The following is a 19,200-nucleotide window of genomic DNA, read 5'->3' as shown; positions in this document are numbered from 1 at the left end:
AATAACTAAGACATGGGAGTTGTGACTTGACCAAGGTCACACAGATAATTAGCAGCAGAGCTTTTCTTATTTACAGAATGGTTGCAGGCTATGCAACTTCTGTTTTATGTGATTAAAAGACAGGTTCACATTCACATTTAATGTTTTGTTAAAATAAAATGCAAAGCCCACATTTTTGGGTGGAAAATATAAAGATTTAATTCTTGGGTATGAAGATTGTGAAGCCCGGAGATTGTCATACAGTAATGTTTTTTATGGGAAGTGTTAAATGCAGTGGTGGAAATAATTCTTTAACATAGAGTACTGTAAAATATTGAACCCCATTTAGTTGAAATGAGTTTTGACCAAAGACTTTTGTTTCCCAGTATGACCTGTGCTTTCTGTAAGCTGAGTTTTAGCAGGAGATGAGAAGGAAAGCTAAAAATGGAAACATTAGGGCATTTAGTTACATCTCTCAATTTGGGACTCTTTCTTAAGAAATATTAAGATGTAGCTGCTAAATTACACCCGATCTCTCTCTCTGTGTTCCTTCTTTTACTGGTCCTTGCTTTTTTTTCTTTTTTCTTTTTTGACTTTGTATACCAAAAGTTGTAACATGTGTAGTATTTTTCTTTTCTGTCACTCTTATCTTTTATATAGACATTTCCTGTTTTGTGTATTTTGAATAAATAAAGAGAACTATTTTATTAAACATTAGCTGTTAGTATAATTGGAAAAATACAGGAAATCTTCAGATCTTTGTAATTTGATATTTTAACTGTTACATGCTTATCTTTTTCTTTGATGAGTTCTTTTAAAAAAGGTAATCATTTATTTGAATCTATAATTTAAAAAAAACCTTTTTTTTTGACTCCATGACTGACTTGAAAAGTGGAGTTGTAATTAAGCCTAACTATTTTCAGAGAAAATAACAGTAGGTGCAAATAATAGGAGCATGAATTTGTTGAGTGGTCACAAATTATAAATAATACAATATTCATTTTCAGTTATACTTAATTGGTTGAATGGGTAAATGATTTAAATTAACTGATACTCTCTAATCTCTTTTATATATTTTTAAATTCAGTCTGCCACTTTTTTTCTTTAGAATTGTTAAGGGGCAGAAATATCTCATTTAGTTTCATATGTTTTCTCTTCCTATGTTACCTTCCTAATAGTTCATTTCTGTATAAGTTTGCACCTTAAGAAGGAACCTTAACCCATTAGCTAATTGGTATTTGCATGTCAAAATATTGTGGTAAATTTTACTGTAATAATTCATAAATTGTGTTGACTTTGGTCATAATTTATAAATCATTTGTTGCAGAAGGAATTATGTATGTTTGCCAAATTAATTCTGGCCTGTAGTTAGAATTATACTATTCTTTTATCTTTGGTTGAAAGTAAAAGCCTCCTCCTCCCTCCATTAAAGAAAAAATATTTGGTTTCAAATGTAGAAGTTTTCTGAGGGCTACTTTACATGACTGTTCTGAATATTACTGATACATGCCATACCCTATGTTGTGCCCAATTGGCATTGTAATTCTCAGAGGCTAGAGTTGATGGATCTATTTGGTAGAATTGGGACTAGCTAAACCAGTCAGTTTTGATCACAGCAAAATATGCAGTTTTCTCTTTTATCTGTGCCAGCAAAGGTGTGAGTAAAGTAACATGGAGTTCATTTTCTTTATTCAGCAACTCTTGTAGTAAATTGCCAGTTTTGTGTTGGAAAACACCTGTTGGTATGCAAGACATTCTAAACCTGCATTGCCAGTCTGGTAGCCACTAGCCACATGGCGCTACTGAGCAAACTATGTGGCTAGTCTGCATTGAGTTGTGCTATAAGTAAAATACACACTAGATTTCCAAGAGTGTACACACACACGAGTGTAAAATATCACATTAATTATTTATTTATATTAAATACCTGTGGAAATGGTAATGTTTAGAATATATTGGGTTAAATAAAATATATTCTTTAAATCTCCCTGTTTTCTTCTTATTGTTAATGTGGCTAATAGAAAATGTGAAATTACATATGTGGCTTGCATCATCTTTCTATTAGATAATGGTATTCTAGACCTTTTCTTTGAGATACAGCACATTGAGGAAAATATTTTTTTAAAGATACACTTGAGCTTGAATCTCATCTCCCAGTATTGATAGTTTTGTGATTTGGGGTTAAATCCTTGTGGGCTTGGGATGCCTCATTTATAAAATTTCTCACAGAGTCATTTTGAGGATTCAATGATATAATGGGTCTACTAGTGCTTCCTGAACTTCAATATGCATATGAAATACCTGGAGATCTGATTCTCTTGGTAGGGAGTGGGGCTTCAGATATTTTGTTTGTAAGGAACTCCCAGGTAATGCTGATGTAGCTAGTTGAGGACCACAGTTGTCATAGCTAGGATCTAGATTACTACATAGGTTTTAGTTTATTTTCCTCCCCTCAACCATTATCCATTTAGAGTCAGCTTTGAAATTTAGCCATGGGATACAGGAATTGGAAAAGTCCCTGTAGCTTGCAAGATTTACTAAAATTGGTTTTATTCCTAGATTTTTATCTGCATTCTGGAGAATTCATTGCCAGGGAATAAAGCTGGATAAATGATGTACTTGTCAAAAGATATAAAGATGGCATGAATTTTAAATTTGTAAATGTAGTAACTCCCTCTGTTAGATTTTAAGTTGTTTAAAGAAAGGATTAGAGCTTAGATATCTTTATGTCTTTTGTGGCTGGGTGCCTATTCACAATTAGAATGCAAATGTTGTGTTATGTTAATAAATAAATTTAGTTTTTCATTCATCCAAGAAATACCAGTTCAAGTCGTCAACAACTGATTGGCATTTTACTGGCTGCTTAGAGATATAATAGTCCTTGTCTTCAGGGGGCTCGTGGTTTACTAGAAGAGTCAGAAGTGAACAGATGATTGCAGTGCATATGATAAATTCAGTAACAGAAGAATTACAAAATAGAGGGGAGGGAACAGTTTTTTGGAGGTAGTCAGAGAAAGGTAGTAGCATTCTTTTTAGCCTTAAAAGAGGGAGACTATACCAGGCAGGAGGAAATACAGAACTACAAAGGGAAGTTTGGAGAACTGAGTAATTAGGTGTAAGTAGAGTATTAATTTGTGAGAGATAAATAAGACTAGAGAGTTATTTAGGTTTCAGGTCTTTAAGGCTTTTGAATATTGTCCTAAGGAGCTTTACCTTTGTTGTATAGGCTGGAGAGCCCATATAGGGCTTCGTGTATGGAAGGCTTCATTTTTCTTTTTAAGAGTATCACACTCAGAGACTTGGTGAATAAATTTAAGGGGTGATACTGAAGCAAGATAATCAGGCGGAACAGTAGTCCGGGAGAGAGAGGATAAAAGTCTAAACTAGGGGACTAGCAATGGCAAGAGAATGGAGGATAGATTCCAAAGGTGTTAGGGATGAAAGTTGACAGAATTTGGTGTGATGTGTTGGGAGGGGAATGAGAAAAAGAATTTTGTTTTTCTCTGTCAGCACTCATTGGTTAAGGCATGGAAGCTGAGATGTCACATTGTAAGATATATGCAGAGATGGGGGTGTGTAGAGTATGTGTAGATGAGAGACAGAGATATGAGAGAACCAAGCATTCTCTTAAGAAGTTAAAATGGTTGGGCTCCAGATTGGGCAGGAAAGGAAATGAGATCAGGTATTGGAGAAAGGAAAGGAGGTGGTCAAGAGACTGGAGGGCCCCTTGAAATTAAAGAGTGGGTGTGGGAATGAATAAGTGAGCTGAAAGGACCGGAGCTTGTGATCTGAGAGTGAGATTAAGATTTTAGAGAGGCAGTAGTTTTAGGAGGCATCTAGTTCCAAATGTGGCCATCATATTTTGTTGGGGGGAGGGGGGTGATGAAGTTCATTGAATTTAGGATTTTAGGAATTGGAAAAACAAGGACAGTGTTTCTCAAATTGTATTCGATGGACTACCTGCATCAGCATCACTTGAGGTGAGATTCCTGGGCTGAAACCCATCTCTACTGGCCTGCAGTACCTCGGGTTAGAGCCTGAGAATGTGTATTTCTAACAAGCCACCTCTGGGGGGCAAGTTCAAGAACCTCTGAGTTAGGTGTTGAATGGTTTATTCTCAAGGATATTTAAATAGGTTCATGGTGAGATGTCAGGAGATAAGATGAATAGGATGACCAGTAGTGAGCAGATTAAGTCAGTACCTTAAGGGTTAAGAGAGAATAGCTATAGGGGATTATAGCCAATGGTTAGAGACTTCAAAGAATAAGTGGGGGGTTTTTGTTTGTTTTTAAGAGCAATGATGTTAGAATAGTAGAGTGTTTCCTACTGTCTTGTGTGTGAAACTGGACCGTTTCTATTTTGAGTAGGCCACAGGAGGGAAGTGAATGATGGAGTATTCTTTGGTGCCATTGAAGTTGTAGGCTCTTGGAGGGTAAAGTGAAAGTGCTGTGGGGGAAAGTCAGGACAGTGGAGTCTTACCATGTAAAGACTAAGTTCTAAAGTCAGAGTAAAACAAAAAGTCAAGTTGTTTAGAAACCCTTTCTAGTCAGTTACTTTTGAAAGTTCTCCAGTTTTGAAACAGATTGCACACTGTTTGGTCTGTTAAACATTTGGTGAGATAGGCTGGCTTGTATTTAAAGGCCATATATCATCTTAAAAATCTTTAAATACTAAAATTACAAGTTTTTTAGGGAGATGGATTCCCACACTGTGAGCGGCACATGGAACTGAGAGTATTTGTCTCTCCTGTCTTGTGGTTACTGTGAAGCCCGTCATCTCTTTAGTCATCATGTATGCTTGATTCTAATTTCTGTGTGGTAAAATGAGCCTCCTACAGTGGGCATGATGAAGTGGAAGGAGGAAATACTAAATGAGAAGAAAGAGGATTAATGGCTGAGATGATGCTTTAGTTGGTGACTCTGGACTTCCTGGACAACAGGCATCTTGAGAGAAGGTTGGCTTAAACTTGGACGTACATATAAATACCAGGAGGTCCTAGTTAATGTGATGAGGACCTTGCCTTCCCATACATTACCTTCTTGTAGGAAGGCAGTGGCTATGGAATACATTCCATGTGGGCTACTTTGTCCATATAGAACTTGTTTCACTTAAATTTTTTTTCTTGTGGTAAAATATATCAGTTGGCCATAGATGGGTTTATTTCTGGACTCTCTCTTCTGTTGGTATCTTTGTCTATCCTTATGCCAGTACCACCCTGTCTTGATTACTATAGCTTTGTAGTAAGTTTGGAAATTGAGAAGCTTGAACTCACCAACTTTGTTCTTTTTCAAAATTATTTTGGCTATTTGGGGCCCCTCACAATTCCATATGAATTTGAGGATTTGTTTCTTCATTTCTGGAAAAAAGGCTCTTGGAATTTTGATAAGAATTATGTTTAATCTGTAGATCACTTTGGATAGTTCTGTCATCTTCATAGTCTTCCAATCCATGAACACCAGCTGTCTTTCCATTATTTACCTCTTCTTTAATTTCTTTCAGCAGTGCTTTGTAGTTTTCAATGTACAAGTCTTTCACCTCCTTGGTTAAGTTGATTTCTAGGTATTTCATTCTTTTAGATGCTATTATAAATGGAATTGCTTTCTTGATTTCCTGTTTGAATTGTTGACTGCTAGATACAGAAACAGAACTGACTTTTTTGTGCATTGAACTTATAACAAACTGCAACTTTGCTGAATTTGTTTATTAGCTTTAGTAGCTTTCTTGGGGATTCTCCAGAATTTTCTGTATAGAGAATAGAGGAAATTTTACTGTCTCTGCAAATAGTTAATGGTTTTACTTATTCCTTACCAATTTGTATGCTTTTCATATCTTTTTCTGGTCTAATTGCTCTGGCTAGAACTTCCAGTAAAGTGTTGAATAGCAGTGGTGAAAGCAGGCATCCTTGTCTTGAAATTTTTCCACTTTTGAGATAAAATTAGCCAGTGAATTTTGTTAAATGAAGAATCATACATAATTGACTGAAATTAATTTTTAATTTTGTTGATCTTAGTCTGTAGAGAAGTTGATGTTGAAATTTTTCTTTTTCAGCACAGGATGATCCAGCAATGGAGGAGAAAATACTGCAAACTGGCTGATTGCTCGTGAAGATGATGTTTTATTTTTGTGACAGGCATCTGTGGGATATGTAATAGAAATGTAAGTATGGCATCATGTTTGTTCCAAAGCTGCAGTAAATTAAGTGGACTGGTATAAAATGTAATAAATCAAGTATCTGTCGTAGTTAGTTTTAATTATACAAAATGAGCATTTTATATAGACTTTTAGATCTTTGAGTTGACAATTTTATTCACATTAAATTATTATTAATGTAGATTTCCAAAAAAAGTATCTTCATAGGGAAAAATCTCTATTAAAAAGTGGAACTGAAGACAGAGAAATTTGCTCATAGAAGGCTAAAAAAAAACTGGAAAGATCTCCAGGTCTTCTAGGTTCTACTTTTTCTTTACATAGTAATTTACTTAAATAACTAAGCTAAGGAGATAATATCAGCCTTTATAAATAAGAAAGACTTATGGGTTATAGAACACTAGTTATTAAAAACATGTTTCACTAATTTAAATTGGTTTTTTAATTAATTGGTTTTTTTAACAAGTTAGTACATGCATTTTAATTCCTATTGGAGTCACTGTAGTCCCCAGGTTTTACTAGTTCTGTTTTCCTATCAGTTTCTCTTTGTGAAATATGCTTTAAAATGTTAATACTACCTTGATCTTGCCCATATTGAACTTCGTTCTGTTATTGATGAAACTTTTTCACACAATGAACATCATATTTCCGTCTTCCAAGTTGATGTGAAAAATATCCAACTTGAGTCACTCATGAAAAATGCAGTGAACACTTTACTTTTACAGTTTTGGTGATAACAGTGTTTAATATACTTGACCAGAGTGTGACCCTTGTAGATACTATTTCACATGTTCTCCCAGTTTGACATGTAACTATTGTTATCTACTTTTCCAATATGGTGCTTTGATTATACATTCCCATTAAAAGTATGACCATATCATTCTTAGTCAGTGTTGAGAATTTGATAAAAGACAATTGAAACCAGTAAGCATTTTTCTTTAAAATTGGGACAAATATATTTTTTATTTAACCCTGTTCATGTATTATCTATCTATATACATATGTATATTTTTTAATCCTGTAGGTCAGATAGTCTGACCATCAGACTATCATGGCCATCAAGGAACTAGACTGTGGTCTAGTAAGTAAGACACATATGTAATTAATAATTACACAGTAGAAGAAATACTATATTGAGGCAACAATAAAATGCTTTCAGAACTGAGAGGATTTATTCCATCTGAAGGGTTCAGAGTGAACAGGGAACTTTTGGTTTGGTCTTAAAGAATGAATAGAATTTTAACAATCTGAGAAAACTAGGAATTATTTTTTAAGCCAAGGGAATGGGGAAGGGCACAGATGCCTAAATATCAAGGTATCTTAGGGGAGTCAGGGAGCAGTCCTATGTGTGAAGATGGAGTGGGAAATAGAGACTTCACAGGGAATGAGTGTTTATTTAGTGCCTACTTATTGCCAGGTGCTTACTGGGTATTTTACTTGGATTATTGAATTCAGTCAGAAGATAGTAGTAGCCTTATTTACTGATGAAGAAACAGAGATGAGGTCATTTTCCCTGGGTCAGTGTTTACCAAATTTCTCTGAGAATAATCTACTAGGGCACTTCTTGAAAACTGAGTTTTAGACTCTAACCCAGATGTGTCCAGATTTCCAGGAGAGAGCACACCAGCTAATTCTCATCTTCCAAGAAGTTTGGGAAACACTGTTCGAGGTCAACAGTAAGAATAAATGATAGATTTTAACTAAGTCTGTTTTACTCTGAAGGCTATGTCAGTATAATTGAAAGCCAGTGCTTAGGAATTTCTATGAGATTATGTAGGCAATAGAAAACTATTGAAGATTGAGTGGAGGGGAGACTAATTAGACATAATTGAACTGAGGAAAGATGAAGAAGAAAGGACTGAGGTCAGGAAGGCCACTTGGGAGGTCAGTATTTTGTACAAGAGTGTGTCCAAGAGGCCAGAATTAAGGTCACAGCTTTAGGAATGAAGGGAACACATTCTAAAGAAGTTTCTGTTGCAGAAAAGCAAAGTGGCCAAGGAATAGGGGGGCACTGAGGATGACTCCCAAGTTTTATCCAAGATAGAGACCAAAGGAAGAGGGTGTACGTTTAGGGGAGCAGATAATTTTGGTTTTATTAATGTTTGATTTCAGGTGGCTGGAGAATATTGAGGTAGACTTTTTGAATACAGAATTGGAAATACAGATTTTAGGTATCCAGAACAGTTCTGGATATTAGATTTGGGGACTCATGGGGGTTTATATATATATACCATATATCTACTGAGTATTCCAAACTAATACATCTATATAAGTTTGGAATATTCAGTAGATTGTCTAGGCATAGAATGTAGTATGAAAATTTGGTCACCCAAGAGCCCCTGTGAGGAATACTGATATTTAAGGGAAGGTAAAGAAGGTAGAAAAAAATGATACAGAAAGGAGAATTGGGAGAGAGTACCATCATGGAAATGAATAATATAAATTTTTAGAAAAAGAGTCGATGGTTAATAATATCATTTAGTGCAATGGGATCGAATAGATTAGACTGAAAGAGGTCATTAGACTTGCATGTTAGTTGATTTTGAAATTTAGGGATGGAGAATATTAATCGAAGTCTTGGAGGAATTGGGATGGTTTAGCTTTGAAAACTAGCAGTACCCCGTCCTGAGCCAAGAGGAATGATGATAAGGTAGAGTGAAGATAAAAATAAATTTTGAGGAGTCATTCATACCTTATTTCTTAATAAGGGAGTCCAGAATATCTTGTTACTAAGAGGTTGGAGAAGTTTTGTAAGTCTTTGTGGGAATAGGGAAAGAAAGATGTCTTAGCTGAGTAAAAAGTAATTGATAGCAGGCTTGATGGATTCTGGGAATCAAAATAGCTAATCAGTATATGGTGCTCACAATTTTTGCACCATATATTTCACTACAAATATGGAAATTTTCATAAGTTGAAGAGTAACTTTTATAAGTTCTCTCCTTGCTTGACCCTTCTTTTTTGCAAATGTCTCCCCTTGTGGCTTTTGAGGTGGCAGTCTTACTTTATTCCCCATTCCTCTCTGACCATTCCTCCCATCCTTTGCCTCACTTATAAACGTTGGAGTAATCCAAGGTTCTATGGTTGGCCCTTTTGTGTGCTCTCTCTACAGGTTTAATTTGGGCATTCGTACGTTTTTATGTCCCAAGAACCATGTATGTGTTGGTGACTCATGAGACTTCTTTCTGCCTAGATTTCTTCAGAGCACCTATCTAGTAAACTCAACTGTCACCTACCTGTCTTCATCTGAAGACTTTATAAATATCTCAAAGTCATTATGTCAGAACTCGCCTCAAGTTCTGAATCTTGATGAATGATGCCATCATCCATCAGTAACTAAATGTTTTCATTTCTGTTTGCTTAGTATTTCTTATATTCTATCGTTGGAGCCTTACATCTGTTCCCCCCCCCCCCCCCCGCCTATTATCTTATACCTGGATTACTATAAATTTTAGTTTCCTTTTAGCCCCATGCTACCAAGTCTTCCTCCAAACTCCTGTCCAAATGGTCTTGATAAACTGCTAAACTGACTGTCACTTCCTAACATAAAACCTTTCAGTGAATTCCTGTTGCCTCCTTAGGGGTTCATATATGGACCAGCTTCATAGAGATCCTTGAACTCCTTGACGTTATATGTAAGATTTCCTTAATAAGACTGTGAACCTAACAACGTTTAAGAACCATTTGTATTTAAAATAAGTGTTTAAGCTTACTAAGATAGTGTAATGTACAAGATCTTTGCAATACTTCTTGCATAGTACATTTCATCCATTCAAAATGTATCTATCCCCCTCCCTGCTAGTTACTGGGGAGTACAAAGGAAGAAATGGTATCCTACACTTATCAGAAACCATTAGGTAATGTAGTGTTCTTCAACTTAACTTTGATGGCAGGTTTTATTATCCATTTCTCTGCTAGCGCCATGGGCATGGTAGATGCTCAGACACTTTCTCTGTTCAAAACTGAAAAGGCTTAAGGAGAAATACGTGACAGCTCTTGCAGCAGGTGATAAAAATGTCATTCCTTTATCAGTCTATGAAATTTCTTAGTAACTTCCTGAAGTCTTATCTTTCCTAAAATTATTGATGGCGGTTCTTACATTTGGATAGTCATGATTATTTTAGAGGCATTCTGTAACAATTAAGGGTAAAGACTATGAAGTCAGATCACCTGGATTATGAAACCTAGATTTGAGGCTGGCTCCGTCACTTAATGAACTGTGGCTTTGGGTATTTCTTCACCTGAACTTTCTGTACCTCAGTTTCCTCATCTGTAAAATAAGGAAAATAGTGGACCCATTTCGTAGGGTGATAAGAGGATTAGATATAAAGTGCTTCGCAAAGTATCTGCCACATATTATGCAATCAGTAAATGTTAGTTGTTATATTTTAATGTAATAAGATATGCATCAACAGACATCCAACAGAAATTAAACACCCACCAATTACAACACACTGTACAATAGGAAAAGTTAAGAATTTTGCCTTAAGGACTTAGGAATGGTCATTGTTAAAATTAAAATTTTAATGTTATATTTTTAACTTGTATTAAACCTCAAACTCTTTATATTCCAGCAGAACTAAAGATTTGAGGAATTTTTTTCTTTTAAAAAATAGTCAAAGTTTTGGGAAGGAAGATGCCATTCTTTTTTGGTAGGTCTGCACAAAAGATGTTGCAGTACCTTATTCTTTATTCCCTTTTTTATGTTTTTAATTGGATTCTGAGCCCAGACTTAAAAATCTGATTTTTAATATTTGTAGTTTTTATTGCTGGCAGAAATTTCTTCAATACTATGTAAGCTAAAGGTCTTTTTCATTTATAGTAATTTTACCTTTCTTTTGACTAATGAAATGTCTTCAGGAAGATTAAACAAAATCTGAATACTTGGAAATTTCCACTAAATCTGCCCATATACCTCTATATTTGGTCTTGTTGAAGAGAAGGCTTACTAGCATTAATAGACGTTTATTTGTCTTCCAGAAATATTTTACATAGTTTAGAAGAAGAATGGGATTTATGCTTAAAAGTCATAATATCACATTAAGAGTTCAATTAGTAAAAAAGTCTTGGAAAAAGTGAAACATTTACCATGTTCTTCAGCAGAGTTGGACTAACGTCATTCCAAATTTCTACATATTATTCTTAATTTAGTAACCAGGAAATAAATTCCCTTTTCCAAAATGATCTCTGAAGTTTCCTGAGACATTTATTAGGGAATACCTCTCTTTGATTAGCATTCTCTTTATCAAATCCTTGCTCTACAAAAAGGAAAGGAAAAAAAGCATTTCTTACACACCAGTATGATCCTCTGAACATATTCAGTCTCCAACCCATTTGAAGATCATTGAAACTATGCAAAGAAAAAAAGTCTGTTTTGTAGAGTAGATTAAAATGGTAATGAAAATTACCTTGAAGTGTGTCTGTAGATAGGCAGGCTAGTGGTTTGGGTTGCTTTGTCTTTATCTTGTTAAATATCTTAATGGTATCTTGTCCACTGTATGTGCCTCATCCAAAGTTATGTAAAAAGTATAAGTTCTCTCCGTTTCTTAGTTGGTGATAGACTAGGAGTGTATTTGGTGGGCTAAACAGAATCAGAATTTGATGTTTGCTATGGCAAATTGATAGTTGAAAGTGCTTTAGGTGAATGAAACTTTAACTATCTTGTGTCTGTTTTCTGATGAAGTTTATCCAATTTTACTTCATTCTAATGAGGGAACCAAAATACCTGCCCCAAAAGAATTGTTTTGCCTTTCTAAGCTTGTTGCTTTCACAGTTCATGTCTTCCCCTGAGATGGTTGTAATTGCTTTTTTTAGTTTGTTAATTATATGTTTACGTTTATTTGTGCATGCAAGAGTAAGAGTCATATAAAATATTGATCATATTAAACAGGATGGAGAGTAATGTTTTTAGGTTGAAAACTTTCTTTTTTGTAGATAACTGCATCTAATGGAAGATTGACTTTTGGGGTTAATTTTACTTAAATACAGCAGGGTTTGGGATTATGTATCTTTTAAAAGTATGGCGTTCATCCAAGTTGCACTGTTGGATATTTTATTTACATTTTACTAGACATTTTCTTTTTAAAATTTTGAACTTATTGGCCTGTCCTTTGCCCAGAAGGTACCTAGATAGTTTAGGATATGGACTTATTGTATATGAGATGTTGCTATTGTTTTTTCAGAGTACTGATGAGCATTAGCCCATTTCAACATTTTGTCTTCCAAATAGAATCAAACATCTCGCTTACTCAGTTAAATTATTACTTGTGGATGGAGGGCTTCCTTATTTTCTTTTTCTTACTTGGGCTTCAAATAAATTTGGAGATTTAAAAAAAGATTTTCAAGAATTTCATTGACAACTGATTTCTTTAACTTAAATTGAAAGGGATGAAAGAATATATGTACTAATCGTTCACCCTTTCTACAGCTGATTTTAGTTCTTTTTGTTACGAAAATGTTAAGTTATCCTGAGATTTAAATGTAGCGATAGGACCTGATGAATTAAAACTAGGTAGCCAGTGCCTTACAACTGTTTTCAGTTGTTCTTTTCCTGAGCACGGCCTATATATAGCTTTTGCCAATAAACAGAAAAGTGAGAAGCTAAGTTTAGTTAGCAGGTATTTATTATGTACTGTGTGATGAGCATGTATTAGATATCTTAGAAAAGGGAATTTTGAGTCAAAGCATGAATTTTTCCTGTTTTACTGATGAGAAAACTGAAGTCCCAGAAGCATGGTGTGTGAGATATGTTTTCTTTTAAATCTCTTAAAGGTACTTTGGGCACTGAGTATGGTATTTGGCCAAATTCAAAGTAGTGAACATAAAACTGTTATCACCGTGTAAGATTACATGGGGCAGACAAAAGTATTCTGAATCTTTTGCTAAATGACAAATGAAATATGTGGTATTCTGTCTCTTGCCATTTTGGAAAGTACTTAGATTTTGTATTCAAGAAATACATATGAGTTTTTGAGAGCCTAACAATATATTCTGTGTACAGCCAGTTCATTTTAGGGGAAATAGGTGGGGGATATTAATTGACCGGTTGAGAAGCATGTGCTTTCACTTATAACTCAGATTGTTAAATTACAAAATCTTTGACGGCACGAGTGTATCTCAAAATACTCTGAAGCTCCTGTAGTGCCTAACACATATTAAGAGGTCATATTTGGTTGACTTAGAATTTACCATAGGTTAGGAAAAAGTTGTATTTTACTAGGTTCTGTAACTTAGAGTTTCTGGTAAAGGAGTTGATTGGAAATGAAATTAAAGGTTGAAAAAAAAAAAGATTGGAAATTAAGCATTTCATGGAGATCAGTTCTTTCCCTTGAGACTGTGTGTTGCTTCCTTTTCTAGATAAGTGCAGTCTTTTCAAAAACTTACTATCATTTTGAACCTTGCCTGTTGAGGAACCAAGGACACAGAAAAAGCAGTAAGAGAATGGATTTTTGTTTGATTAGAAGTACTGTGATGAAAGCCTAAGAGATAGAGATAAGTGTGAACATTTTTACTGACTATATACTTTTTGTAACCATTGAACCCATTTTTGAGAGCTTGATCTTGGGGAAAAAAGCAGATATCCTTATGGTGATTAAATACTAAATATTCCGTATTTAAAATGGTAGAACCAACTAGTAGAGAGAGATTGCCACTCACTTTAAGCAGCAGTTAATTAAGGGCTGCTAGTCTCTGTGAGGTCTTCACCTCCATTTCTCAGTCTTTCACTTATCACTCATATACTCCCTCTTACCATTTTCTCCCCCTTTAAAATATCTGTGGTTTCCTATTACTATGGGATTAAACCAAATCAGATGTTTCTTTAGCAGGGCACAATAAGGTTTTCAGGTTGGGCATCTGGTTACCTTTTCAGCTTTATTTCCTGCTGCTCCATTGCTTATAACTCAGTGCTTTGCACATGTCTCTGCCTTGAATCTCCTCCACTCCCCAGCCTCCTGTACCCCAAATTTTCTAACCTATGTTTATCCTCTCATCTCTCTTATCATTGTTACTTTTAATAAGTATCCTAACACATTTCAGTTATTGTAGCAGTCAGGTCACGTTGTGAATATCTGCTTGTTTGCATGTACGTTTCCTTATTTAACAGAGTAGGTATGTGTCTTAGTCATCTTTAGATCCATCAATACTCAGAATTGTATATGGACCATAGTAGTAGTATAATAAATGTTTATCTGAATCAGTAAGGTGGAAGTTCCAAATTTTATGCCAGTGTTTAAGCTCTATACATCATTTGACAAATCTTTTTTAATTTTTAAAATTTTTATTGGAGTATAGTTGATTTACAGTGTTGTGTTAGTTTCAGGTGCATAGCAAAGTAAATCAGTTATACATACACATATATCCACTATTTTTTTTTTTTAGATTTTTTTCTCATATAGGCCATTACAGAGCATTGAGTAGAGTTCCCTGTGCTATACAGCAGATTCTTATTAGTTACCTATTTTATATATAGTAGTATGTATATGTCAGTCCCAATCTCCCAGTTTATCCCTCAAACTTATGGTACCTTATCCCCTGGTAACCATAAGTTTGTTTTCTACATCTGTGACTCTACTTCTGTTTTGTAAATAAGTTCATTTGTACCCCCTTTTTTTTGGATTCCACATATAAGTGGTATCATATGATATTTGTCTTTCTCTGTCTGACTTCACTTAGTATGACAATCTCTAGGTCCATCCATTTTGCCACAATGGCATTATTTTGTTCTTTTTTATGGCTGAGTAATATTCTATTGTATGTATGTACCATATCTTCTTTATCCATTCCTCTGTTGATGGACATTTAGGTTGCTTCCATGTCCTGGCTATTGTAAATAGTGCTGCAGTGAACATTAGGGTGCATGTATCTTTATGAATTATGGTTTTCTCTGGGTATATGCCTAGGAGTGGGATTGCTGGGTCGTGTGGTAGTTCTATTTTTAGTTTTTTTAAGGAACCTCCATACTGTTCTCCATAGTGGCTGCACCAATTTACATTCCCACCAACAGTGCAAGAGGGTTCCCTTTTCTCCACACCCTTTCCAGCATTTATTGTTTGTAGATAGTTTGACAAATCTTTGGGGTTTTTTCCTCTCTCCTTCCTCTTCAGGGCAACTTCGGTATTCATGTTATTTTCCCCCGTGGTCTTACATGATTTTAACATTTGTTGAGCTTTTTTTTTTTTTTTTTGGTGGGGTTGCTTCCCGTCTAACTTTTATGAATTCATGGAGGCTTTCTCAAAGAGAGATATAAGATGCGTAGTAGTTTGTCCATGGCGGGGCATGAGAGGCAAGAAGTGAAGAAATGTTCCATATAGAGAAAACCTATTATTGGAGGGAGTAGCCACTGTGGCTGGAAGCCTGATCAAGGGGAAGTTTGATGTGAGATGAGGCTGGCGTGGGAGCTGGCATCCAGACCATGCAGGGCATATAGATCCTGGTCTTTAACATAAAATCAACTTTTTAAAAAGGGGGTAAGGCTGGACCCATTAAAAGGCATATGCAGTAATTTAATAAGTAGTGTTTGCTTGGTGACTAGGGAAGGGTAGAGATGGATAGTAGATGGATTTAGGGGATATTTAGGAGGTAAAATATAAAACTTGCTGATGTTTTGGTTGGGGAGGGGTTAGGAGAAGGACAGCTTCAATGATGGATTTCTGGCTTGAAAAGCAGATGAATAGAGGTGTCTCCAGAGGGGCATTTAGGGAGTGAGTAAATAAGGAGGAAGCAGATCATAAATTCAGTTTTTGTGCCTTCAAGACATCCAAGAAGAGATCTAAAATAGGCAATTAAAAGTATAGGTATAGGGCTAAAAGGAGAGACCTGGGCTGGTGATTGTCAACTTATGAGTCGGTAACAGTTGAAGCCATGAATATAGATGAGATCATCTTGAAAGAGTATAGCAAGAAGAGCATATATATGGTTTAGAAAGAGGCAGCAACAACAGAAAAGGCCATAAGAAGAGAGTGTTTCACAGAGGGGGAATGAAATGACTGGTTGAACCAGTGTTTTTAGATTATACAGCAGAGAAAGGGAATTTCTAGAATTTAAACTCTGGTATTGATTTCATATGGTCTCCTTGTCAAGTACCAAAAGTACATTAATACATGGCAATATTTGCAGAACTGCACCTAGTAGTATCCTAAAAGGCTACAAAATTTGTTACTTTCTGCAACTGTAACCTGAATTACTTTTAGCGATTTTGTTTCTCTACTTTCCAGACTGATGTAAAAGTCTAGATGGGTTGTAGTGATACATTTTAAAAGCTTTGCATTTAGTTCTATCTTGCAAGTTCTGTGAATGAATAGAAATGGTGTATTTATTTGAAATCTATACTTTGGTTGTATGTTTTTATTCTTGGCTTAACATCTGTGTGCCTCATTGCCCCCCCCAAGTAAAAATTAATACAAATCAAAAAGATTTTTCTGTACAAGTTAAGAGTTTTTTCTCTACTTTCATTTTTGTATCCCCATTGTCTAGATGTGGCTTGCATGTAACAGGTACTTAATGTTTTCTGAATTGTTGAATTAAGATATTGGAAGAGTTAAAGCAAGATTTTAATATATGTATTTTCTCTCATTTTCTCAGGATGGCTGGCTGTGGTGAAATTGATCACTCAATAAACATGCTTCCTACGAACAGGAAAGCAAATGAGTCCTGTTCTAATACTGCACCTTCTCTAACTGTCCCTGAATGTGCCATTTGTCTGCAAACATGTGTTCACCCAGTCAGTCTGCCTTGCAAGCATGTTTTCTGCTATCTGTGTGTGAAGGGAGCGTCATGGCTTGGAAAGCGATGTGCCCTCTGCCGACAAGAAATTCCCGAGGATTTCCTTGATAAGCCAACCTTACTGTCACCAGAAGAACTCAAGGCAGCAAGTAGAGGAAATGGTGACTATGCATGGTATTATGAAGGAAGAAATGGGTGGTGGCAGTATGATGAGCGTACTAGTAGAGAGCTGGAAGATGCTTTTTCCAAAGGTAAAAAGAGCACCGAAATGTTAATTGCCGGGTTTCTGTATGTTGCCGATCTTGAAAATATGGTTCAATATAGGAGAAATGAACATGGACGTCGCAGGAAGATTAAGCGGGATATAATAGATATACCAAAGAAGGGAGTAGCCGGACTTAGGCTGGACTGTGATGCTAATACCGTAAACCTAGCAAGAGAGAGCTCTGCTGATGGAGCGGACAGTGTACCAGCACAGAGTGGAGCTTCTGTTCAGCCTCTGGTGTCGTCTACTGTAAGGCCCCTGACGTCAGTAGATGGGCAGTTAACAAGCCCTGCAACACCATCCCCTGATGCAAGCACTTCTCTGGAAGACTCTTTTGCACATTTACAACTCGGTGGAGACAGCATAGCTGAAAGGAGTCATAGGGGGGAAGGAGAAGAAGATCATGAGTCACCATCTTCAGGCAGGGTACCAGCACCAGACACTTCCATTGAAGAAACCGAATCAGATGCCAGTAGTGATAGTGAGGATGGATCTGCGCTTGTTGCGCAACACTCCTTGACCCAACAGAGACTTTCGGTTCCTAATCCCAACCAGACAGTATCTGATCGATCTGATCTATCAGGAACTGATCAGTCCGTGGCAGGGGGTGCAACAGTGGGTGTCAGTGTCAGATCCAGAAGGCCTGATGGACAGTGCACAGTAACTGAAGTTTAAGTAATAAAGTTTTCAGATCCATGCTCAAGGTAAAAATGGTTACCTGTACATTTCTGCCCACATAACATTATACTCATCCCTAGTAGTGCATTTTGGGAGTTGGGGTGGGAAGGGGTATGGTAAGGATAGACCTGTAATTAAAATGTCTAACATGTCTCTGTTGAGAAATTTATTTAATATAAGGAACTTGGGTGTTAATAGTTGAGAGCTGTTTAGTAATAACCCAGTTTTCTTGAGGTCTGTTTATAGTTTTTTTTAAATATCTTCAGTTCTTTTGGCCAGCGTGTATTATTTGTGCATTAACGATCCTCATCTGACTCTTGCATTGTCATATTTTTCTGCATGGAATGACATAAAAACCATTACTAAAATTTGGCACCTATGAGATGTCTGGGATCAGTATGAACAAGAAGCTTAATTAATGTGAGCATAGATGTGAATTTGGGGTTTTAAAATAGAAGAATAACAACTATTTAATAGTAAAGTTACTGAAATGGAAACGTAAAGAAAACAGCTTATAACTTATGTTTCAGAATCTTGTCTAACACACTTCATGGCGTTCCCATAGGCTTTGCTGTCTAGTCCTTGTAGTTTGAGGTGTGTCTTGATCCACATTTTTCTTTTTGATTACAGACTTTATAATTTAATAAATACTAGAGTTTATCAAAAATAATCTGTCTCTTGAGTCTGGAAGGGGATGGAAACATTTTGACATCTGTGGCCAAAAGGTCACTAAAAAGGGGGTGATTTGAATCGGTGGTGTATTCAGCTTACATAGTCCACCTGCTCAGAAAAGTCTGATTTCTTCATAGAGAATATTTAAACAGAGTCTACAGGGAATGTTCATGGAATAAATATGTATGGAAATAAACCTAAAGCCTGTGAGACTTAAAGGCCTTAAATAACTGATAGTAGAGACCGTGTATATATATTAGATTTTCTTTGCCAGTATTCATTAATGGCTAACCCTAATCTGAATTAAATGGTAGGCTTATTTTTAAACAGCATTAGTAGACACAAAGTGATTCAACACAAAATGTGGTACAATCTATATAGCAAGGTAGGAAGCATTGGGTTAACTTGGTAATCCAGAATTTGATTCTGAAGAAAAGTAACGCTGAGTTTCTCTTCTATATTTTCCTGAGTAAAACAGTAGGATCACGAAGCATACTCAAGTTGTCTTTAATATGATTTTTCAAAGGTGAATTGAATGTTACAATAGCAAATATAAACTGTCACTACTTTTATTTTTTATTTTTTTACATATTTATTGGAGTATAATTGCTTTCAATGTTGTGTTAGTTTCTGCTGTACAACAAAGTGAATCAGCTATATGTATACATATATCCCCATATCCCCTCCCTCTTAAGCCTCCCTCCCACCCTCCCTATCCCACCCCTCTAGGTGGTCACAAA

General features: G+C 35.8%; 1 protein-coding gene across 2 annotated transcripts; it reads left to right on the top strand.

Annotated features, from left to right (window-relative positions):
- Positions 1 to 6,027: 6,027 nt before the first annotated feature.
- On the top strand, positions 6,028 to 18,477 carry RNF146 (ring finger protein 146). Of its 2 annotated transcripts, XM_028168679.2 has the most exons (3): positions 6,028 to 6,135; positions 13,480 to 13,555; positions 16,705 to 18,477. In XM_028168679.2, exon 3 carries the CDS (start codon positions 16,706 to 16,708, stop codon positions 17,783 to 17,785), a length of 1,080 nt encoding a protein of 359 aa, XP_028024480.2. In that variant the 5' UTR covers positions 6,028 to 6,135; positions 13,480 to 13,555; position 16,705; the 3' UTR covers positions 17,786 to 18,477. The 2 variants fall into 2 exon arrangements, with proteins under 2 accessions (XP_028024480.2, XP_028024479.2); XM_028168678.2 differs by lacking the exon at positions 13,480 to 13,555 and having other exon boundaries at positions 6,033 to 6,135; positions 16,705 to 18,476.
- The last annotated feature ends 723 nt before the right edge of the window (positions 18,478 to 19,200 follow it).

The sequence above is a fragment of the Balaenoptera acutorostrata genome, chromosome 14, assembly GCF_949987535.1.
Source record: "Balaenoptera acutorostrata chromosome 14, mBalAcu1.1, whole genome shotgun sequence".
NCBI classification, from domain to species: Eukaryota; Metazoa; Chordata; class Mammalia; order Artiodactyla; family Balaenopteridae; genus Balaenoptera; species Balaenoptera acutorostrata.
This window is presented reverse-complemented; position numbering and strand designations above follow the sequence as displayed.